The sequence below is a fragment of the Rhinolophus sinicus genome, chromosome 3 (assembly GCF_057876585.1).
Source record: "Rhinolophus sinicus isolate RSI-liver-muscle chromosome 3, RSI-T2T, whole genome shotgun sequence".
Classification (NCBI taxonomy): Eukaryota; Metazoa; Chordata; class Mammalia; order Chiroptera; family Rhinolophidae; genus Rhinolophus; species Rhinolophus sinicus.
The window spans coordinates 174,132,922-174,158,666 of NC_142503.1; the positions used below are offsets into that span (position 1 = coordinate 174,132,922).

The 25,745-nt window shown below is 40.7% G+C and overlaps 1 protein-coding gene across 4 annotated transcripts in view; it reads right to left on the bottom strand.

Moving 5' to 3' along the window:
- DCAF5 (DDB1 and CUL4 associated factor 5) overlaps positions 1 to 25,745 on the bottom strand; it is an 85,183-nt gene that overhangs the window by 32,603 nt on the left and 26,835 nt on the right. For 3 of the 4 annotated variants that reach the window (XM_019733487.3, XM_019733485.3, XM_074327301.2), the window contains exons 3-6: positions 25,381 to 25,417; positions 24,230 to 24,369; positions 22,332 to 22,461; positions 3,550 to 3,763 (exon numbers count right to left, since the gene is read on the bottom strand). In XM_019733487.3, the coding sequence (XP_019589046.1) occupies positions 3,550 to 3,763; positions 22,332 to 22,461; positions 24,230 to 24,369; positions 25,381 to 25,417 (521 nt within the window). The remainder of the gene's footprint in view (positions 1 to 3,549; positions 3,764 to 22,331; positions 22,462 to 24,229; positions 24,370 to 25,380; positions 25,418 to 25,745) is intronic. The other variant, XM_019733486.3, reaches the window with a different exon arrangement.

The window sequence follows — 25,745 nt, forward strand, 5'->3', positions numbered from 1 at the left end:
CTATGAATTAATGACAGACCACGAAATTAAACATGAGAGAAAAACATTCTGCTGCAGACCGGAGGTTTCAAACTGGTGGCTCTAGAGCAGAATAGGTGTGGTGTACAGATTTGTTTTATCCACACAATAAAGTATGAATTTGTTGCAATACTTAAAGATCAGGACACCTCACATATAAATCTTTATTTCTGGCTTCCCTTGAAAAAAACCAGAGGCCCTCAAGGCAGCAATGGACTGAAGCTGAGTCAAAGCTTCAGACAGGATTCATTTAGATTTACAAGGGTGGGCTCTCCAGTTGGCCAGTCCCCAGAACTTGCTACTGTTTACTTCGAGCCCAATTCACTCATTTTTGCTGCTTGCCTTTCCACTGTTGGCATTAAGTTATTACAACTGTATAGTGAAAAATGGTCTGTACTAAGAGCTCAAAAATCTGGGTTCTAGTCCTGGCTCTGGTACAAACCCAAATATGTCTTGACTTGTGTACCTAACCTCTCTGAGCCTTAGTTTTCCCATCTGTAAAAGGACGGTTTATACAAAATGATCTCTAGTAGCTCTATAATTAGAATTTATATACAGTGGTGGCAATGAGCATGGGGAACACACACAGTAGGCTCAGCCTATTTCACACTTTATTCCCTGAGTCCAATGTCTTGAAATGTTAATTTCATTTTGAAGCTAATGAATTACCTAGTGAACCTAGGATAGTCTAAAACGAAGTACAGGCTCTCTGGCACACTCTGCATCCATCTGTGTAGACAGACTTATCTCACCATAATTGAAAGCCAGAAGTCTGTCTCAGATAGATGGGTCACTTAGTGCTTTTCTTGACCATGTTCATTCCTATTATGGAAATTCTGGGATGGTTACCCAGCCTATGACTAAATGAAGAGTTCCAGAACACAGAGCTTCGGGCTGTGGGCGTTCTCAAAGTACACAAGAACAAGATCAAATATAAAGACCGATATAAGGAAAGGGTAAGCTTTGGAATTTGAAGGCAGCAAAAAAGATCCTGTCTGGACTAGTCAAAGACTACACATGTCAGCCCTGCAGATAATACTGTAAGCGCGGCAGCTGCTGCTTTAGCCCTGAGTGTGGGAAGTCAGAGCTTGTAAATCACATCTGAGAGAGATGTTCCAGGAACAAGGCATGAAGTTTGGCCTCCTGTGCCACACTTCAAAAGTACAAGCTCAGTAGATTAGTTTCACTGAAAATCTATTATTTAACTCATCCTCTGTAAAGCCCTCAGTAGTTGAGCAGGAAAACCGTACTTACCAATCCTGATTTCCAGGTAGAGAAGCTGTAGGCCCCAATAACTAAAACCCACACGTTAACCAACGTACTCAAGATTTACTTCAACAAATATTTATTGTATTCCCACTGTGTGCCAGGCACTGAGACAAGACGATGACAAATCGGCTACATTTCATAGTCCCCAAGGAATGAACAACACAGGCAAACATAAATCTCTGTGCTTCCTATTCCCTAGGTGATATACTTTTGATAATCTGTGTGGGAAATATGAATAGACTTTCAAGGTAATACCTGTCTGTCCCGGTGTGTCTGGAGAAAACGGATCGAGGACAGAGGTTCTCAACCAGAGGCAATGCCCCCCACCCCCTCCCCATCGTCCTGGGGACATGTGGCAATATCTGGAGACATTTTTCATTGTCTGGGGGATGGCTGGGGGAGACATCACTGGTGTCTAGTGGGGAGAGGCCAGGGATGCTATAACTATCCTGTGATGCATAGGACAGTCCCACAAAACCAAGAATTATCTGAGCAAAACGTTGACAGTGCCAAGGCTAAGAAACCGTGGTCTAGGTACTCTACACATTGGCTGGAGGCCTTTACTCTGAGTCTTTTAAGGACTCCGTGCAGACTCATTCTGGCTGTTAATATAGGAACCGAAGGAAAACACAACATCTATTCTCCTTCACCTTGTTCACCTTTTCCTGAGCCCATGTTTCTGGTAAAAAGCGTAACAAACCATTACATGTAGTGCCTACTCTTTATTGTTAAATGAAATAAGGATCTCATACCTACGTAAGCTGTTGACAGAAGATGATCAATAAAAGCAGGAAAGAAAGGAAAGAAGGACGAGAAAGGAGGGGCTTGGTTGTTATTTTCACAGCTGAATGAAACTAAACCAAGGTTCTGCAGAGCTGACAATTATCTGTTCTATCAGGAGTCGGACCATCTCTAGAAATTGCTTTTTCCTACCCAAGAAACAAATTGCCTATAAAAAAAGGTCATTCAGGCACTGTGGCCTCTCTAAGTCCCAATGCTTATATAACTGAGGGCATCTAGTGGTTTCACGTGTGGATCGCAGCTAAGTAGCTCCTAGGATTCCAACCTGAACATAAATTCTGAATTTGGATATCTATTCTTTATTTAAAAAGGGGGAGTCCCTAGCCTGGGCAACTTAAAAGATCCTTCTCGGTTTCTTTCACATTCAACTCAATTCAACAAGCGTTTATTGTGCTCCTATTACATATACTAATCTTTATGCTATGACACGGGGGGCCTCTAGCAACCTCAGTCTAGGAAAAAGAGTCCTAGTTATGCCTTCAAATAGCAGGGACTTTACAAGTTCTCAAAGAACTGTTTCTTTTATGCCCTATGGCCCACAAATAACTTTAAAGAGGTGGAGTGCAGCATGTGAGAATTACATGTCAAAATTTGACAGCTGATGGACCCAAAGAGAACACGAAGCATTAGCAGGAGAATTAGGTTTGTCTTTGTCTTTTACCAATCTAAATGTGAAGTAACAATAAGACTTGTTGTGTTTGAGAAGAAAACAAAAATGTTTGTTTCTTTGCTCAATCTTTTTGTCTTTGTTCAGCTTGATTACTCAGACCAGTATGATTGGTCCCCTCACTGATGCCCGCATCACAACTTCCATGGCCAACGCACACAGTCAAGAACGCACTATGTTTTTAAACTGCCAGCTCTAAGTCAACATCAGTGTCTCCATTCCCAGGGAGACTGTGGAAAGGCTGGAAACTCACAGCTTGGGTTCTCCTTCCCAGTTGTGCTGCTGGCAATCAAAAGAAAAAGTCAGCATCTGGCTTCCTCTCAAACAAAGTTGCTCAGCCCTTTTCATCCAAGAAAAAGATGCCATCCCAAGGGACCATTCAGGATATATGTCTCTTGATGGTACTTAGGGTGTTTCATTCATTACTCAATTTTATTGATACCGAAAAAAATAGAGCCTCTCTTTTTCTGGCAGGCTAATTTTTCATGGACTCCCTCCTTTCTTTTGAAATGACACATTCTTAGAATCTGAAAATCTGTTCACCAACTTGGCCGAGCTGGGCTGCTCAGAACCATCCTGCGGCCAGCCCTGGTTTATGATGTGTGCCTCACATTACTCACGGCAGCTCTGAAGGAGTCACTCACTATGAAGCCAGAACGATATCCCCAGACACTTACTGTTTCCCCTCAATTGTTTCTATCTGACATGAAGCTAAGGAGAAATAAAGACCATACAGAAAGAGCAATTTGAGAGGAAAGCATTAGTGTGGGATACAGGAGGCAGAAGGCACTTACCTGGTCACGATCTCCTGCAAAACAGCAGCTTTTCATGGTACAAGAGTTGAAGTAACCCTGATTGTCAAACTGGAACACAGGCAGGCGAGAGTGGATGTCATAGAGCACAGGGGGCAGGCGACGCCTCAGGGCCAGGAGCTGGGTCCCATTGCTATTGAATCGCACACTCATGGCACTTTGAAGGGACAGGTTGCCACCGTAACGTAGGAGAGAACTGGAAGGCACAAAGCACAGGGACTGGGCATGAGACAGGCTGGATAAGAGTCCGCAAAACACACTGCACTTACTTCTTCACAACATGTGCCCAGGACCTCCTGTCAAGCTTGGGCATCTGAATTTCAGAAGAAAGGTATTTCTACGCAGTAGGCTAGACGGTAATAATGAAGATAGGAGCGGCTCCTTGATTACATTAAAGCAAGTTATTTAAGCCGTCAGTTCCCTTTTTCAGTCTCCAAAAGGTGAAATCCCAGTACATTTATAGGAAAAGGATAACACAAACGTCTGGAAAGAAGCCATATTAAAATGATTATTTACCTGAGCTCATTACAGAATCAACTAGATGCTCCTCAAGACCCTGGGAGGTGAACAGTGTCTGTCCACCTGGCTAATCCTGGGTGATACTTAGGGATATATTTGGCCTTTGTATTAAGAGATTCAAGAACCATTAGGAAGAAAACCAGATACTTTATAGTTTATTCTGAATATTTTTTTAACAATAATCACTTTATTACTTAAGCATTAGTTTTCAATTTTTAAATCTGTTCACAGAGAATTTTTATATTCCATATGGCATGACTCAAGAGTAAATATTAAAGAAAAAATTTTAATTAAATGCAGAGCATACAGCTACAACAATTGGAAAAGGAAGATGACGTGTTTCCCTTTATAATTCCCAACAAGTTTATGTTTAGCTTTGAAATATAGTTTGGTTAATATATCTAATTGCATTTATCCAGTTTCACTAGGGAGTGGTACATTCTGGTTCACCTATTATTGTTCTGTAGTTTTATACTGTTCGTAATATTTAAAAAAAAGTCACAGTGTTGTTCTAAATAATTTATTTTGATGACTCAGAAGATATTTTCAATTTTAGAGTGATTACGATGGCCATGAACATTCACAGTGATACAGCACTAAGGAACAAAGTGTGTACGTGTATAGTTGTGTTTTATCTGCTAGAAGTTGATCCTCGATTATCTGGACACTATTTTATCATGATCACTGCTCACCGTCTGTGTCATAACCAACTTTTCCTTCTTCGATTCTTAGAGCACTGAATTACTGCTAGGAAAGTGAGGTTAAGTATATCAAAGATGCTGCAGAAATGAATGCCACTCTGTTTATACATCACTCACTCTGTCGTATATAGACAATTGTCGTCATGGAACGGAAATGCCCTAGTAGTTTTAGGGAAAAAAAGGTTATAAATTCTAGGGAATTGTAGAGCTTAAAGGGGCCTCAAGATCCCTAAATTAGAATCTAGCAGATTTATCTGGAATATTTTTAAGGAAGAAGTTTTAACAGCATTTTACCAAGTGAAAATTTAAAGAGCTATATGCTACCAGAAAAGATTTAATATTGAAAGAAAATAACACATTTTCCTTTTTGGCAAGAGAGTGATGGGGAAGATAGGGGAATAAGGGAGGGTATATCCCACAGGGAAAAGAGCACCTGAAATCACAGTGCAAAGGCGGCTGCCTACCTGGCCTGGTTATAAAAACAGTCTGCACCACTACTAGCCACTCAGCCCTGTGTCGCCCAAAAGTCTTCTCACCAGAGGGAAGAATGCTCTGGTACTCCAGTTATGTGTGGAAACCAGTGTTGGGCAAAACAGACTTTAATTCTCTTACTACTGGAATGGCAAAAAAGAGAAGAGACTTGGAAAACTGTCCTTAGGACTCCAAACATCAAGGAGAACGCTGGTACCCCTGCAGACCCCAAGTATTAATAACCCCTACAGAGAAATGTTCTTATAATGGTCCTAAACACAGGTCACACTCACTCACATACAGAGAATGAATGAGTGGGGCTGTTAGAGTCCAGGCATTTCCTTTACAGGGTGCCCTAGCTGCCAAAGGCATGTGGTGTTATCTAAACACTGAGCTCAAAAACAAGGAGAGGCTTTCAATCCAAGATCAGCATGGAACGTGCAAATAAACCAGCATCTGTAGGACTGAAGAGGAGCTGGGGGTGGAAACAAGACTCAACACAAAGAAATTTGGCCAGCCCCACCAGCCATAGCAGCAGGGGTTTGCATTAGCTCCATCCCTGACAGGAAAGCCGGGGCCTCTGGCAAATACCCTTTCCATCTGTGAGGAGGAACTTCCTCGGTCGATTCTGGTCAGGCCGGCAGGGGTCTGCCCAGGACGGGCAGCGGGGCCCCTCCCACTCTGGCCACTCTACAGTGGTCTCCCGAGAGTGACTAACACTGGTCTTGCCTATGCTTCTGGGCAGAGAAGAGAACTCCTATCTCACACAGAGAGGGTAGACATGTAGGCTTCTTGCTCCTAGAGTGTTTAAGGGTGCTATCTAAACAGCAGCAGCTAAAACTGAATATTTCATGTTTGAGTACAAAATTCAATTCCTTTCAGAGGATTGGAATGACACCAGAAACCCCGAAAGTGAGCTATGTGTACGGTAATACCTCAGCGGGGGTTCTCTACAGCTGGCGCCTCCTGATGAGAATGGTAAGCACGGAGGAAGCATCTAGTTCAGTAGGAAGAAAAGGCTTAGAAGCAGTTTGCCTTCACAGTCATAATGTCAAAGATCCTGTAATTTATGGTTCTAAATGTAATGTGCATGAGAAATCATCTGGGACTTTCTTTTTAAAAGTCTACCCCCAGATATTCTAATTCAATCTGGGAAGTGGATCCAGGAATCTGAGTTTAACAAGCAACCTAAATTATTATAATTCTGATGAGTATGACTTTTAAACCACTTTAAGTTCCATTTTGGAACTGGGATGGGGGCGTTGGAGGTGGTGGAACCAGGTAGAGAAAGCAGATTACCAGAGGCTAATGAAAAGCCAACTACACTATTTGGCACTTTTTATAGCCCATGCCTATTAGTAGAAAGGATTCCAATTCCTTTTAAGATCAGAGTTCCTCTCCACCCAAAATGCCTGAAATGGACTTTTTTCTGTCCTCAACACATTCCTTGAAGGAACAGAAGTCTGTCATTTTCACTTGGAGAACTGAGGATACCTGTATGTAACAAGAACGCCTCAATCCTGACTGGATTTCTGGATTCTGATCTCCATAAGGGAGATGTCACTGTCTCGACCCTTCCAGAGAAATGCCCATCATTACACCAAGATGAGAGGAACAGTAGCTTGAAAGAACTAGCAACAAGTTAAAATGAGTTCAAATCAAAATATACCTATAAAAAAATAAAAGCAATAAATCTATTCCCAACCTATCTTCAACCAAGGGTTTATCACAAAATGAAACATGAATGGGGTGGGAGGTGATCCAAAGGTCAGCATACAAAAAAGACCCAGGGTGAAAAGCAAGAGAACCTCAGAACATCAAGAAAATATTCTTCACTGGTGTGGTCTCCTGGTTTTTTGGCCCTCCAGTAATACTCAGTTGGACTTCTTTATTGCTCAAGTTGGGCGAAAAGAACATTTAAAAAAGTATTTAGCCTTGGAATAGAAGAGAAACAAGCTGAGGCTGTTTCCAGAAAAGTGTCTGGGACTATCCTGTCCAGAAGCACAAGACTGAGCAGTAAAGGTTCCCAGATCAGGCTCCATAAACCTAGATTTCCATAAATCCATGATGAAGTAATTGACTGGATTGTGCCAACAATATTCTCCAAAGCCCACTGGCACGAATTTCCCCCTCATTCCTATGTGAACGTTTCATAAGACCTGTGAAATGCTTGGAAACAAGGCACCGCTATTCCAAATCACAGGCAGAGCTAGTATCATACGACCTGAGAGGCAAAACCAAGGTCCTATAGGAGGGGGAAAATCTCTCCCCTCCAGTTTCTGCTTTACGACAGGATGATCTATAAGGAATACGGAACATTTTGTACTTCCCATGACACAACCCATAGACTATGACAAATCCTAGAGGACACTGGAATTACGTAAAAAGTAAACAAGTTCATGGAGTCTCAGCCCATACCAGCTCCATTTAAGTGCTGTTCAGAGGGCAATAATCCCTGATTTCTTTTATGTGAGTTGGAAGGAGATGCTGGGTTTTCTCTTTTGTTTTTTCTAATATAATACTCATTTCAAAGATTGAGACTTGCCTAGAGGAAACCAGAACTGTTGGACAACCAGCCTGAAAAAGACATGTTGTGATCTGTGATTGAACACACTTGTGTCTGATCATCGAATGGCATATCCAGTCCCTCTACAAAGGATGACACTCATTGCAGTGCTTTTCATCATCCTTTTCCAGAACAGAGACATGCCCAGAGCTGAAGTGATTTAGAGAGCAAGTTTTTGTCTTTGGCCCAAAGATGTCAAAAGCCACACAGAACTAACCAAGACCTCAAAATAAGTTAAGAGGCAGTACCATAACAGACTTGTTCTAGAACACTCATGACTTTTCCACAGGGTTAGGGACTCGACATTTAGTCATCTCAGTTAATCATCTCAGTTAAGATGGCCTGGCTTATTAAAAAAAACAAAAACCCTTTCACCCCAAGCTGCACAAAATAGAGGGGTTTCATAAGGGGCCATTTAATCTTCATCTTCAAACTATTCCCGGTTCTTCCTTCTGAAAAACGTTAGCTGGCATCAGCCCTGACCTCACAGTGTATAAAACTGGGGAGGGAGCGTTTAATGAATAGTGGTTGGCAGGGGAAAGAAAAAAGCAGGGGGGAAGGAAAGAAATTGAGATGCTGGTTGCTACAGCAACAGTAACAGCGTAGGAGTGGGTGGGTATATATGCAGGTAAACAGGCAGTCCCTGATGGCAGGAGAAGAAACTGGGGTGGGTGTGCTGACTATTAGGGTACAAAGCCACAAAGCAAGAGAAATGTTAAAGAGGCAAGAGGCAAACTCTGGGAAAAAGCCTAAGGAAAAGAGGGTCTGAAAATAAAAATTGCAATTTGGTAACTTCTATTAAGAACTGTCACGCAGAAACAAGAGAGGAGGGGAACATAAAGGAATGTTTGGTCGAGAAGACCAAACTGCTGACTGATGAGACACAACTACAGGAAGATAGCCTGTTTTATACAGGAGCCACTCACTGAGAATGTGTCTGAAAATGAAAGTCACCTCTGGTTGGCAGCAATATAAATGTCTTAGAATAATGGCTTTCAAACTTTTTATATAGTAACCCTTTGTAACAAGTACATTTTATACTGCATCGCAGTACACCCACACTTACTTAGCATAAATTCCTTAAACAATACTTACCACCTACTATATTCAATGCACTGATTTTCTATTCTATATTTTTATTTAACAAATACTTGTGACATCTAAATTGATGTCATGACCCACTGGATCACTGAAAGAGCTTCCTACCTCGTCTTCTTGCCTCCACTCTTGGCCCATGCTTCAGTTTATCCTGAGCAGAACAGCCAGGGATGCTGACCTATGAGTCAGATGACATCATTCCTCTGCTGAAAATCATCCAGTGGCTTCACATTTCAACCAGAGTAAAAACCAAATTCCTTCCAATGCCAACAAGGCCCTAGACAATCCCTCCTTACTCATCCCTTATGTCTCTGATTCTACCTCCCAGAGCTTACCTTACCCTGCACGATGCCTCCTTACTGTTCTTAGAACACATCAGGCATGCTTCTGCTGTAGGCCCTTTGCACCTGGAGACCCTGCAGCCCGGGATGCTCCTCCCCAGATAGGAGCATGGTTCATTCACTTCTTTATTCCTGACACCCTGTGCAAAAATAAAACTTCCCCGATACTCCCTGTCTCCCTTGACTGCTTTATTTTTCTCTACTGCATGAATCACCATCATATACACCATATATTTGTATGTATTTTATTTAGTTTCTTATTTGTCCTTTCCCGCTAGACAAATAGGTTTTGTATTTTTTCCCTGCTTATCCCAAGTGCTTAACCAGTGCCAGACACATAATAGGCATTCAATAGCTGCTGAATACATGATCTAATGGATCATGAGCAGCAGTTTGAAAAACCCTGATTTAGGGAAATAAAAAAAAACACACAAAAAAATACAGGCACCGCCAAGGTTCACATGGCTCCTGACTACCCACAAAACCTAATCTTGAGAGGCAAGCAGCAGAGCAGCGTAACATCAGAGAAACAGGAAAAGGCAAGGACATCATCCAAGTCCGAACCCTTTCACTGGTCCAGAAGGTAAAATGATTTGCCAGTGACCACCCAGGTCTCCCCCTTTCCATGCGACACTGCCACACATCCTTCAAGTGAGTGAAATCCACCTACCTGCTAATAATCAGCCAACAAGAAGGAAGAGTTTGTTTGGTAATCAGGTATCTTAATTATATCTTATATATAATTTACGGAATGAAAGTTCAAAAGGAAAATTAATAATGAAATTTTAGGTCAATTGCAAGTTAAAAAAAAATTCATCTATCAGGTTTTAGAAAGTGACCAGTGAATTCCAAAGGTTTTGAATACATGCCCTACCCAATTATACTTAAAAACTGATAGTGATAAACATTCGGACTGATGGATGTACTGAGACCAACAAAAAGATACATTAATTAAACTGCAGGATTTAGGTATTTTTTTTATACCTTTCATTTTATTTTCCAAGTTTTTCTACAATGAATATGAAGAAAATACATTATTTTAAAATGCCATCTCATACATACTTCCTCTTTAACTAGGGACCACCAAAGATAGCTTTGAGAAATAAATTAGAGTAGGGAATTTAAAGAGGTTCTTAATGGAAATTTCAAATAATATCCTGACCCACAGGATTCTGGTACAAGTGCTAAATTTAAAATTAAATTATTACTTTAAATTCATATAATAACAGTCAAAAAAAATTTTCAAAGGATTGAAAATTTCAGTGACCCTCACCATCCTGCTCAACGAAGGCAAATAATGTCCCTCCTTTGATAGATTTCTAAGTACTAACAGGCCTTGGTTAGCACTGGACACAGTCAACAGGTTAGGTCTGAAACTACACTCAGTTTCTTTCTGCAGAGCCAGCACCCCACTTCCAAAGCATCCATACATAAATGGCAAAATTGTATTATTGCAATAAAAAAAGATTCAAAACACAAAGTATTTTATGTAGAATCCAGAAACATTAGTAATGTTCTTGGAAAGTCTTCCATACATAGGTAAATTCATGGGTAAAAGAAGCCAAGATTATTGAGAGTGTAATAAGAAGTCCCTATCTAAAATATGTGACTAACAACAGATAAAATGTAAGTGGTCAAACCTGTGACTGTAAAATAAAAAGTTCAAACTATGAAGAATTCACTGAAAGAATTATACAATAGATACCCCTTGGAGAAGCAACAAGTTCTTCATTAAATTTAATATCCAAAATGTTTATGTGTACGCAACGTGTATCGAAACCTTACAATAATTTTATAAAGTAGGCAGTGGGGGGAACATTATTCTCCTTTCACAACGGAAGAGACCAAGGTCCTAAGTGGTTACGTGACTTAGCCCTGACTGCACAAAAGATTAGCAGCAGAAACAAGACCAGCAAGTATTTTTCTGCTCCTTGGTTCAACAAAATTTGACAGAATACACTCAGAAGATAGATTATTCCACCAGCAAAAAGAATAGCATCAGATGACATTGCTTCAGGGCCAGGAGTCTTCATCTGAGCCATTCACTTTGCACCTTTCCCTGTAAGTTCAGTAACTTACTTACGCATGCATTTATTGAATACTTGCTAACTATTCTAGGCACTGTGCTAGGCTCATGGGTTCAAAGGTGAAATAAGAGAAGAAGACACCCGTAAGGACTAATGAGGGACAAGAAAACCATCAGTTTCCTTCTATAACATGAATAGTGTTGTAATCAGGGGAACACGTGCTATGAGACTCTTTTGGGAGTAATCTCAGCTGACGCTCAACAGAGAGTCAGAGAGCTGACTCAAATTCTTAACTGGCAAAAGAAACAAAATAAATCTGGATATGTTAATATATGGATAAATTCCCAACACATATTGATGAATGAAAAAGTCAAAATGTAGAATAACTGTATAGTAATACAACATTTGTGTGAAAAACACATATGCATATAAATACAATGCCACATTATTTTTCTATGGATACATGTATAAGCATATAAAAGCAAAGAAAAAGTTTTGGAAGCATATTCTATAAACTCCTAACACTCATTACCCCCAGAGGAGGGGGCAAGGCACCAGGACGGGAAGAGGTAGTCAGAGGGACTTTAGCCTTATTGACAGTTTTAAAAGGAAAACATTATGTATTATGTGTGTTTTTTAACTTTTTATTTTGAAATAATTATAGATTCAGAGGAAGTTTCAAAGAAATACACAAGAAGGTCCTCTGCACCTTTACTAAGCCTCTCCCAATGTCACCATGTTGCATAACTATTATACAATATCAAAACCAAGAAATTTACATTGATATAATCTACAGAGCTGATTCAAATTTTGTCAGTTATATATGCACTCATTTGTGTGCGTATGTGCGTGTGTAGCTCCAAACAACCACATCACATGTATAGCTGCATGTAACCACCACAATTAATACACTTATCTGTACCATCACAGCAAGACTCCCTCGTACTGCCCTTTTATAGCTACATCCACCCCCTTGACTCCCATCTTAACACCTGGCAGCCACTGATCTGTTCTCCATCTCTGTATTATTTCATGAATGTTACATAAATGGAACCATGCAGTATCCTTTTGAGATGCGCTTTCTCAGGCAGCATAATTCCCTTAAGGTTCATCCAAATTGTTGCATGTATCAATAGTTCACTGATTTGTAGTGCTAAGTAGTATTCTGTGGTATAAATGTACCACAGTTTTTTAAAACTATTCACCCACTGAAAGACATATAGGTAGTTTCCACCTTTTAGCTAGTATGCATAAAGCTGCTATGAACATTCATACACAAGTTCCTATGTGAAAATAAGTTTTTGTCTCTCTTGGATAAATGAGCAAGAGTGAAACTGCTGGGTCATGTGGTAAGTTCATTTTTAATTTCTAAAGGAACTACCAAACTATTTCCCAGAGTGGCTGTACTATTATACATTCCCACCAGCAAAGTATGAGTGATATAGTTTCTACACATCTTCACCAGCATTACCTTTATTTTAAAAAGCTAACCTAAGAAGTTGGTCAATGTATTTTAAAACAAAAGGAGAGACAAAATTAGACATATTTAGCTTCCTTATGGATGGATATACACAACACTATGAAATATTTGTTACCACACACAAAAAAAATTCAAACCCGAATCTGTTAGAGCCCTTAAGTCTAATACCAATTTATGAACAAAATCAGAGGGAACACACTAAATGACAGTATAAGAATGCAACCAGTATAATGTAAAATGCAAGAAATTCCATTAAGATAAATAATCCAGTTAGATCCAATTTAACAAATAAATTGCAAGCAAAAAATTGAGAGATGGGAGTACCTATAGATTAAAAGACACTTAAGAAGCCATATCAACTAATTGCTTTACATGAACCTTATTTAAATCCTGATTCATAAAAACCGATTCAGTCATGAGACAATCAAGGAAATTTAAACACTAATTAAATATGCAATGATTATCTTTTCATGTAAAGTAAATTGGCAGTTCCTCAAAAAGTTTAACATAGGGTTACCACATGATCCAGCAATTCTACTCCTACTTATAGACCCAAAAGAACTGAAAACAGGTACTAACACAAATACTTATTCATGAATATTACTAGTAGCATTGTCCATAATAGGCAAAGGTGGAAACAACTCAAATGTCCATCAGTGGATGAATAGATAAAATGTGGTATAGTACAGCCATAAAATAGAATTATTATTCAGCCATAGAAAGGAATGAAATACTGCTGTAATGTGCATAAATCTCGAAAGCATTATGCTAAGCAAAAGAAGCCACACAGAAGTTCATACGATGTATGAAATATCCAGAACATGTAAATCCATAGAGACAGAGAGCAGATCAGTGGGAGCCAGGAGCTTGTGGGGAGTAATTGCTTAATGGGTCTGGGTTTACGATGAAAACGTTTTGGAACTAGATAGAGGTGATGGTTGCACAACACTGTGAATGTACTAAGCGCCACCGAATTATTCTCTTTAAAAATGGTAAATTTCATGTTATATGAATTTTACCTAAATTTTAAAAAAAGAATTAACTTTCAGAGATACATATTAAAGTATTTACAGAGGAAATGATATAATGTTATATGGAAATATATTCAAAATAATTGGGAAAGGAGGTCACAGATGAGGAATAAATAAGATTGTCCTGGGGTTAATTATTGAAGCTGGGTGACAGCTATAGTGGAATTCATTTTACTATTCTACTTTTATATGTGAAATTTCTTTTACCATAAAAAGTTTTTTAAAAAGAAAAAAGATTTGATTTTAAAATAATAAAGTCTACTTGATTTAGAGATTTGATATCACCTCCTCCTCAATAACAATACTTGGGAGTATTAAAAGGATACGAATTGGTACATACTTGCAGAACTCCCAGGCATTGACCAGACATTCCCCAGCTGCTCTGGTCTGAAGCTAATCTTTTGTTATGTTTGTGCTTGGTGAGAAGGAATGGACACAGGGAAGCTCTGGCCTAAAGCCCAAAGACCCTGGGTCCGAATGAGCACAGTAGCAAGTTCAACAAGGACCTCTGAATAAGCACAGCTTCCATCTTACATGATAAGCAGAAGTGCTAAAACACCTGGGAATCTATTAAAAAATGGCAGATTCCCAACCCAGATCAACAATTCAATCCCCTGGGTCTGTGCTCCAGAAAAGGGCACTTTAACAAGCTCCCCAAGTGATTCTGATGCCCTCTCAAGTTTTAGAATCACTGGTTTAGGATAGGGAAGCCCTTGTGAATTCCAGAGGACAAAGCTGATTGTAGAGCTCCACCTTGTGGCCTAAATGCTAGAAAGCGACTTCACCAGAATCCCTGGTTCCCAGACATACCTAACTGACAGGCTTTCAAAGCCCAGCAAGAGCCCTTACAACCTCCTCTAAGGGTTTATTCCTTAGAGACAACATTTTGATCCATGCCATTACACTCAGGGAATTGGCAGGTCCAGTAAACATTAAAGATAGAAAGCTAGTTTGTAAATACAGACTTTTGGGGGTAAAACACTGTGCACTGATTCAATATTTACTGACAATCTGTAACATTCTAAGCACTACACTAGGCACTAGAGATTAAAGATGAATAAAACACGGCCCTTAAAAATCCACAGAAAAACATAACAAGTAATAGTACAGATTAGGCAAGTGCCTCCGTCCTGAGCAGCAATTTCTGGGCACTAGGAAAGAAAGCAAGACGTAATACTGGTCCTAGCTGGATAATGGGACACAGTCATATGAAAGATAAGCAATGACGGCAAAAGCAAGGACTGAGCCATGTGACACGGATGCCACAGACCACAGTACTTTATAGAGACTCTATATAGAGCAATCCCTTTTTCTACACGTAAGGGAAAGCTTCGTTCATTCAACACACTCTGTGCCAAAACTGTTAGGTGCGGGGGACACAGGGAATAAAGGAAGCAGTAAGAGCATGTAATAAGGAGATGTGGCAAGGATGTCTTCCCTGATGGGTTACCGTTTGATCTTCGACCTTGAGGGCTAACTAGGACTTGAACAGGCAAAGAAAAATCCAGAAAAAAGTGTGTTCTTGTGTTTGTATGTGGAAGAAGAATACAAAGGAAGAAGGGACACTGGCACCAGAGAAGGGGCAGACTGCTTGCCTAAGGAGTTTTAGTTTACCCAGTAAATGAGATCATACAGTCATTCCAGAAAACGTTTTCTTGGAGCATCCCACATAGTAAGTTCTGGGGATATGGCCATGAAAAAAAATAACGAGAAGCCACTAAAGCTCCTGGGTAGGTAGGATAATGGCAAAAGTGATGGTTAAGGACACGTGCTCCATGCCAGAAGCAAGAGACAAGTTAAGAAGCCAGTGCAGTAATTACCTTATGGAAAGAGTGATATGGGCCTGAAATGGGGCAGGGGCTTTAAGAACTGAAAATAGTGGCCAGGCACAGAGCAAAGCTGGTTATAACAGAGGGACGAAGAGACAAGAGTCAAATGGGATCCGGGATTTCAGCCAGGATGATTATAAGAGTGACATTAATAAAAACAAAGAAGTTAAGAAAGGAATCCAGTTTTAGGGAGGAAACAAGCTTTTATTACAGGTTGCAGTGGATGGACACTCGCCTGAGTACTGTGCATGTACGCACAGACAGGAAAGACGGGTGAGTGGGAGAAGAGACGAAGGAGTGGCTGACCAGAACAGAAGGTACGGCCTCTGATTAGAGCTAATCGTTCTGACAACTGCAATGATCCCCAGCTTTCCTCTTGCGGTTTTCTATAATACCATCTAAACTGCTGGGTCCTCCTGACTCTCTTCTCTCCCTCTTTTCTCCCTTCAAGCTGCTCCTTAAAGGATTGATAGTGCTACAACAATTGGAATCGTTGGGAAGGAGGTAAATACCCATTTGAAGCTAATAGTGACCTTGGATTCTTTTTTAAAAAATATACTTTAAGATATAATATATTGCAGATCACATTAATTCTAAGCATATAGCTCAATAAATTTTTACAGAAGCATACACTCATGAAACTACTACCCAGATAAAGATATAGAGCCTCAGAAACTTCCCTCATGCCTTCCTAAGTTAATACTCTACCGAGAGGTAGCCAATATTATGACTTCTACAACCTGTCTGTTTCTTAACAGCGTACAAATGGAGTAGTCCTATGCTCTTTTGTATCTGGCTTCTTTCATTCAACATTGTGGCTATGAGATTCATCCATGTCAATGTGCGTTTTTATAGTCCATTCTTTTTTATGTCTGTTTAATATTCTATTGTATGGCTATTTTGTAGTTTACTTATCCATTCTTCTTTAATGGACATTTGGGTTGTTTTCAGCTTTGAGCTATTATGAATAAAGCATCTGTGAACATTCTTATACATGTCTTTGATGGAAACGTACTCATTTCTCGTAACTATACCTAAGTGAGACTGCTGGGTCATGGAGTCTTATGTTTAGTTTTACTCAACATTGACAAATTGTTTTCCCAAGTGGTTGTACCAATTTACCCTTATCGAAAACGCATGAGAGTTTCAGTTGCTCCACACCCCGGTCAACACTTGCTACTATTACTCTCTTTAATTTTAACCATTCAGGGAGTAGTTTATTGTGGTTTTAACTTGTACTTCCCTCATGAGTAATGAAGCTGAGTACATTTCAAAAGTTTATTGGCTATTTGGATATCTTCTTTTCTTAAGTGTCTATTCAACATATCTGCTCATTTTAAAAATTGAGTTTTGTGTCTTTTACTTACTGATTTGCATTTCTTTGCACATTATAGAATGAATTCTTGCTCAATACATGTATAAATATTTTTTCCCCAGATAATGGCTCCTTCTTTGGCTCATCTTTTCACTTAGTGGTGTCTTGATGAACAAAAGTTCTTAATTTGAATGAAATCCAATTTTCTGTTTTGTTTCTTTCATACATACCTTTCATTTCTACCCTGATGGCCCTGCATTCTGAGAAGGAGGAAGTCAAGGTCCAGAGAGCCTTATTCCTTAAAGTTTCAAAATACATCAGCGCATGAGTGCCTTTTCCAGCCTCTGAAGTTGCACCCCAGGCTCTATTTTCCGTATAATAGTATGAGCACCCCTCAAATGCAATGTGGCAAAGATTGTCTGGATTGTTCAGGAGGCAAGGAGTTCCACTTAATTTAGTCTCTACAGAAATTGGAGTGGCGAAGGCCCTGCAGAACAGACATTTGCCCTAGAGGCCCCCAAAGCCAGGCACGGTCCTAACAGCAATTTCTTTCTGATAACAGAAATTTGCACTCATTGCCCATTTTCAGATGTGTCATTTACACAACACATAAAAGCACTATCTTGGAAGGCAAGTCTTTACAAGAATTCCTGGCTTGCCTTCGTTTTGTTAGAGTGGGAAAGAACACTCTTTATTATCATTGTCAAAGCAAGACACTGTTACCTGATACAGAACTAACAGTTCCTGACAGAAACTAAACATATGAAAAGGGAGAGAGGTGGTAAGTGAACAGACAGCAAAACAGACGATGAAAAGGGTGAGACAAGGAGAGTTAACAGCGGGTAAGCTTCACTTTCCCTGAACATTGTTGATGTCAGAGGATCTCAGCTACTGCACCCGTCCAACCAAGATATAACTGGGATGTTGGCAGTGACAAAGGAGAGGATGGTTTGAAGACATCAGGAGAAATAATCTAAACGAAGTAAGTGCAAACTTGCCCACAAATGTAATGTACACTTACATATGTGAAGTTTTCTCTCTTATACAGTCACTTACACTCAATTTCCCCACCCTATGGCCAGTGAGTACCCCTAAAATCCCTAAAGCAGACCTTTCAAACTCCAATGAACACAGGGCCAAGCAAATAATATAAATGAAGGAAGCACCCTGGGATTCAACATCAAGGAGTGGTGGGACCCTTAACATACACGAAAGGTTTAAAGAGGAATTCATGATTCGGCTTCAGCTACCTGCTGTCATATGCAAATAAAGGTCCAATGATATCAGATCTTTTGACTGTTCAAGAGACATCAGAAACTGTGATTTTTCTGTATAACTTTCCAAACACTATTACATCATAGAAGCCAAACAAAATATCTCTGTGGGTTAAATCTGGCCTATGGGCAACAGGCTTACAATCTCTGTTCTAAAGCTTTGCAGCAAAATAAATAGTACGTGAAGGTTTCCATTATTAGAAGAGCAAGAACTTGGAAAGCCAGCATGTAGACAGGGGCTGGGCCAGGAGACAGCGAAAAGCGGTTTAACTTTAGAGGCAGGAAGTCTAAAGGACTCAGACTTCAGAGTTGGACAGGTCTGTATTAGAAACATCTGAAAGGAATTCTAACAAGTTCTACTGCAAGAAGGCACAAAGTAGAATGTACAGGGACCCTGATTAAAAAGGGGGGTGGACATGAAACACACACACACGTTATTTCGCCTCCCTGTGTCTTAATTTCCTTATCCTTAGAATAGGAGTAATAGAAACTACTTCATAGGACTATCATAAAGATTAAATACGGAATTATTCATGTAATTGTCATTATCCCTGGCAAGTAATGCTTAATAAATGTTAGCTATTGTTTGTTATTATGAAGCACTGAGAGGCGAAGTAACTTGCTCAAGATTGCGTGGCTATTAAGGTCAACAGCCTGGATTTGTACCCAGGACGCATGGCTTCAGGTCCTACACTCTAAACCATCAAATTCTTCTCCCTCCCCTTTTCTGGACTAGTTCCGTATAAGAAAATCAGATCAGATGATAACGAAAGTCCCTTCTAGAGCTAACATTTTATTCTACCTGCCAGCCCTTTAATCAGCTCATTTCAGGAAACCAGCAGGAAAAATAGGAGCCTGCTCACACTTCTATGGGTCAGCAAGATAAAGTAGAGAAGCACACCTTAGGTTTGGGGTAGCTCAGAGAAACCACCCCAGCATGGAATAACCATAGGTTAAGTCAGGGGGAAAAAGCGTTCGGTATGAGGACCCCTTATTGATCCATGGTGATTACATCTGTTTCTAGGCGGCCAGTAGGCCTCCCAAGTAAGCCCAGAATTCATTCACATGCTCAAGCTATTATAAGCTGGAAGTCACTTAGCCTGCTAAGGAACCACGGTAAGCTCTAAATCTAGAACCTTTAGAACACCAAATGACTCATCCTCTTGGGGGGTCAAGGATCTCTATGAGAAACTAGTAAGCACTCTTCCCCCATCCTGAGGAAAAAAATGCCATGTGTGCTCATTCAGATACAGACACACACAATTTTACCTACAATTATAAGGAACAATTTTACATACAATTATGAGGGATTCACAAATTCCCTAAAATCTTTCCCTCGACTTTAAGTATCCCTGAAATAGACCCATCCAGTTCCAGGCTTGTCCTCCCAGGGGATTCAGAATTGCCCCAAGATCTGGGTTGGGTTTTCTAGGCAGCTGTGTTTAGGAGATAAATCATCTACTGCAGATCAGTGTAATTAATCCTTCATGGAAAAGACAAAAGGCTCCTCATCCTCCCCGATACCAACTTGTACTGAGAGAAGTCAAACAAGATCTATAATTTAATCCCAAAACACCAGTGGATAAAGAACTGGACCCCAAGAATATTTCAAGCCTCCTTTCTGCCTCATATTCATAAAACCACATAGAACCTCAGAAGAGTTGAAAGAAACAGGAAAGACATCCTAGCGCCCCCGGCGTCAGACAGGAACCGCCTCCTTCGTCAGACAGGAACCAGTCGAGATGCCAATCAGCTTTATGAGATGGCTCTTCTCCCATATGGACTTTGAAAACTACTGATCACCAAAGAAACATAACCTTACCCATAACTGAAGGAGTAATCAGAAAAAGAAGATAATGTTTTCCCCCATAAAACTAGCAACAGTTTAAGTGTTGGTGAGGGCCTGGAGAAACATGCGGTCTCATACACAGGTGGTGGGTTTGTAAATCAGTGCAGTCCTTGGTGGTAGCAGGATAATTTAACAATTTTTATCAAAAATATAAAAACGTATACCCTTTGATGCAGCGATTCCCTACAAATACTTCTGCAAAGGCAGGCCAAGACAGGTGTGCAACCGGGTTCCATGCAGCACGGTTATTATGGCCCAAACTGATAACAAGAAGTCCTGGTTGTTGGGTGCATCATATAAATGGAATAACATGTAGCCATGAAAAGAATGTGCTAGATCTGTAAGTGTTGATATGAATAAACCTCCAATACATATTATTAATTGAACAACGAAGTTGAGAAGAGTGGGTATTATTACATGGTTCTTTTAGTTGAAAATTTTTAAAGTATACACATACATGCTGTTCTATGCATTAAATTATGTCTGGAAAAATATGTAAGAAGCTGTTCACTGTGGTTCTTACCTTTGGAGAGATTGACTAGAGACCAGGAAGGAGAATAACCATCCTGATGAGCAAATATTTAAAAAACATACAAGTAAGAGAGGATCTGCAGATGAGACTGTTTTTTTTTGTTTCATTACACTTCTCTGGAAGTAAGCCCTAAGTCTAATAAATGTTACTTTGAAAAAATAAAACAATAATCTGACTGAGAATTTTTTAAAAAGAAAGAAGCCGTATGAAGTGAGGAGACAAGTGGAAAGGGGAGGAGAGCTCAAATACAACGCACAGTGGGAACCTGCTGGGAGACCAGGAGAATTACAACATTAAACTCCCCTCTTCTCTCAAGACACTCTGACATCATGAACTACTCAGCTTTCCACTGGGGATGAACAGCTCAGTGTCCAGTTGCCAGCTACTCATTACAACGGCAAGTATGGGAGATAGGTAGGGAGAAGGCTGGCATAATCAGTCCAAATCCTGCCCTTTGAAGTATGGATGAGGCAGAACAGTTGTTCCTAAAGAGCCTGAAATGACAGAGAATGCTGCAGCTGAACACAGGACAACACAGGCAGAGACGAACCTCCCCAAGCCACAGCAGGGGTCTGCACTACACGCATTTCAGCAGTGTGGACAAGCAAGGGCCAGATGTGTATGCAACAGAAACAGCAGGAGAAATCTCTGCTGCCCTGTGGAATCTCAGGGAGCCCCCCTCAACACCAGGGACACCCCTCTGGGCTACACAGATCTGTTGCAATAGTTCCAACTCCCTCTGACTGCACCATGGAGAGAATTAGCTAAGACTAAAAATCACCAACGAAGATAATCCTCTGTACTTAAATGGCCCCTTTCATCTGAGGCCCATGAAATAAATCGTAACCTCACTTACTTTCCATGATATTCTTCTGCAATATTGCTTTAAAAACTGGAAGGTTACCTCCACGTAGAATTTCCAGAGGAGCTGGCAATGCACGTAAGTCTTCCATAAAGCAAGGCCAGCTTTATGTACAGGTGCCATAAAAGGCTGTCCCTCCCTTATGGGATTTAAGGAACAGGAAAGAGCCTCCTACTTGCCACCATCACACATGTCCCTAATGATGCCTGAAATTCCCTTCAGTGATTCATACCATCAGTTCAGGATGGTCCTAAGTGTAGTCTTTTAATAATGCAAACAGAAGAGGAAACACATTAGGCTCCTAACACTGTAGAGCAGTGGCTCTTCACCTTTACTGTTTTAGTCACTGGTCCTTTTGAGAAACTGAAAAAAAGCAAACTCCCTTCTCAGAAAAATGCACTTAAATGAATACACAATATAATTCCCATGTGATTCTGAGGTTCCCAGTTTTCCCAAAGCCCATCTAGGGAACCCTTCCAGCCTGGGGTTAAGAATCCCTGGTTCAGCGCCCATGAGTTTGGCATCTCCCCTCCCACCCGCTCCACTCCCCAGCACATCTCCCAGGCATCGGGGAAACCTGGGCCTGAAGACACAAGGCAGTACTGAAGGGAGGCGCTCACTCTTCATACATCAGCCCGGAATTGGCCTTGTCTGGAGGCCAGACTCCTACTCAGCAAGGAGTGTGGGCTCCTTGTACTGCCTGTCCCTTGGGAACAGGGCTCCCAGAGCTTCAGACACCGGTACAAGTCAGGAGATGTCCAACTGCGATCAGCTGCCAAAGAGGTTCTCGCAAACTTTGCTGGCTGATCACATTACTTGAGAGTTGAGGCGGGAAAAGTTTTAACACCTTATGAATAAAGGAGACTCACCTCTGAGGTTTTCGAATATCCCAGAGGCCCACTCCTTCCTTTGAATTGGCTGTGGCCAATAACCTGGGCTCCACAGGGTTAAACATGACACTGTGAAAGGCGGAGGGATAGTTTGCCAGGCAGAAGGGCTCTGTGAAGAGAGAACTTACAATCAGTCTATTTGGGGCATCTCGGGGCCAGTAGCAGGCAGACCAGCACCACCGTGAAAGCAGTAGGAGGAGCACGCACTTTAATAATCACCCCAATGGGCTGGAACCCCAGCTTGGTCACCCTTGCTCACAAGGTCCCAACAAGTCCTATCATACACTTTCTGAACATAGAAAAAAGCAACTTTAACATACATAAACTGTAAGCTATAACTCAGAAATACAAATATAGCATCTATTCAGACAAAACAGAAATGGGAAGGTAAGCTGTTTTACAGTAAGTAAAACCGAATTCCACGTGAGCTGAAAAAAATGCATGACCAATTACCGGTAGGGTTATTATATCTCAATCCAAATTTATTAGTTTTAGAAATTAGAAATTTTAAAACTACACAAAGATTTAATGAAGACAAAGCAAAACAATAAGAAAAATTAACACAAGTAAAAACAATAGTGTAGCATCCCTTCTCGTCATATTGCTCCCCACAGAAAAGAAAATGGTCTGTCTAGAATTTTATGATTTAATTCCCAGTATTGCAACACTAAAAAACGGGGTAACTAATACTTGAACTTCCTGCATCCAGCCAGCTCCTAATCAACTTCATCTAGAAATCCTGCAGCCCTTTGCATATATTAGCTGGCTCCAGGTGAGGAAGAAATTACTTGCTACCTGGGAGGATGTACTCCTGTGGAAGTTGTTTAGAAGCAACAGCAGAAAGCATTCCCCAGTCTGTAATTTCCATGTGTGATACATCTCAGGCCCTGGGCAGAAGGGGGCTCAGTCATCTCAGCCAGCAAGTAGTTCAAAGGAGAATTTCACCTACAAAGCACTAGTTGACTCAGCCACAGCCGCTGCTTGCAGCTACCTTATCTGCCTAACCCTAAGAACAAGCTTCTCTTAGAGCATGAACCTTAATACTGAGCACGGCGCAGCATGTTAAATGCTCAGAATAATCAAAAAGACCCAGATCCCGCCAGACAAGGCAGGCAGGAAAATAACTCTATGTACGCTCTCACAACAAAACTGTACCCAGGGTGGGGGTGGGGTGGGGTGGCACTGAGGCTAGTGCTGGAGAAAAGAGCTTTTGAAGACAGGCAGAGTTACAAAGAAAAATCTCTACAGGAAATGAGCTGAAAAGATGCATTTCCGGAAGAACTTCAGAGAAATTCAACAAAACAATTCTTCATTTTACTCTTCAGAGATTCAAAGAGCACATTTGGAGGACAAACTCACCCAGATAATCCCATCCCCAACCCCCGCCTAGAGTACATCTACCATCATCTTAAATTCATATACACAGTAAAGGTGAGGTTCTGTGGTTCTTTCAGCAAAATAACAAGCCTGAAATTAGGATGCAAGAAAATGCGTAACACCCCCCTCTCTGTAAATAACCAAGAATGTGTGCATGTCAGAACCACGCACTGAGCTGGCCCTTGCCTGCTACCCTCCGAAATGAGGCACCACATCTTCTGTTCCTGGGGGCCACTAAACACCAAGACACTGGTGTTACTACAGGAACAAGTGTTGGTGGCGAGTCCCAGGTGGCTGGAGAGGATTGGCAAGGGACCTCACTTCTGAGTACTTAGGGGTAGGGTGGGACCTCTAGACACACATCTATGCCCCCATGTGAGCGTTTCCTCTCCCTTTACATTCCTCCCACCCAGGTCACTCAGGTTATAAATTGGATCCACAACGAATTTGACATAAAACTCTTCAACACAATCCAACAGCCTTTTGCACAGTGACCCTACCTCCATGGGGAGACTCCCGGATGTCCCAAATGAGAACCCGGCCATCATCTGAGGAGCTGGCAAAAATGTTGTCATTCACTGGACTCACTGACAAGCCATATACTGCATCTTCATGAGCAAACACATCCAAGGTCTCACTGCTGAGAGACAGAGCAGAGAGAGGCACACAGGCACACACATCCAAACAAACAGCACAGAGGCCCAACCCTCTAGTTCCTAGGGTAGGATTCCCTTTCGTGTCCAGGAGAAAGTCAGCCTAGCTAAACCTGAAGGATATTATATTTCCTTTAAAAGTAGGTATTCAACTTTCAGGTAAAAAAATAAAAGTACTATTGAAGAGACTTTTAATAGATTTCATGGTAAGTTTGCTTTTTGTACTAAATGAGCATATTTAAAAGTGACTTGACAGATAAGTTTTGTGTTTTCAATTACTACAGAATGCATATGCTTGTGTATAGCTTTGGGGGTGGTGCTTGAATTCCAAAAAAGCAAGGGAAATCTTTGAAGCAGCCACGTCTGATGCTAGCTGGGCAGAACAGGGCTCTTCTGACAGCCTGGCATGGCAAGGGCTCTGAGGTCAGGCCAAGTTCAGATCCCAGCACCCCTGACCTGAGGTTTCCTCATCTGTGACTGAGATCATAACAATATACCTCATAAAATTATTGTGAGGGTTAAACTGATGAATACACACAAAGCCCTTAGAATGGTGGCTGGCACAGAAACATTAGTTATTATTGTTATTATTAAGTATTATGTTTCCTTCCCTTACCATTCTCCCTTTAAATTTTCACCTGAAAACTATAATTTCATACCAACTTTGCAAATCTTTTTCTTTAATCAAAATTTTATTTCTTGGTGATGGAAGGAGAACTGACTCTGGGTGGTGAACACACAATGGGATTTATAGATGATGTAATACAGAATCGTACACCTGAAACTTATGTAATTTTACTAACAATTGTCACCCCAATAAACTTTAATTAAAAAAAATTTTATTTCAAAACAGTTACAGGAACCTTGTTCAGAAAAGGACAGCTGGTTTCATGTTATTTTCTTCAAAAAACAAAAACTATCCTGGTCTAAAGCGGTATTTGCCCCTCGTCATATGAAAACAAGAGTCAATCACCTTCACATGCCAACCACCAACTTACCTTTCAACGTCATGGAGGATCACCTGCTCATCATTTCCTGGAGGGAAACAAGCAGACACCTGGTCATTCCTACAAAGGCATCCTTATCCACATTACAGTGCAGCACCGTGTTTCCCCAAAAAGAAGACTGGGTCTTAGATTAAGTTTTGCTCTAAAAGACGCATGAGGGCTTATGGTCAGGGGATGTCATCCTGAAAAATCCTGCTAGGCCTTATTTTCCATTTAGGTCTTATTTTTGAGGAAACACGGTATTTTAAGATATTCCGGGAAAATTCAATATGAATAAAGTAAACGTTAATTCAAATAAGGAGTGTTAATTAGAAAACAGGTTTATAAAAATAATTTAAGAAGGATAGGACATTCTT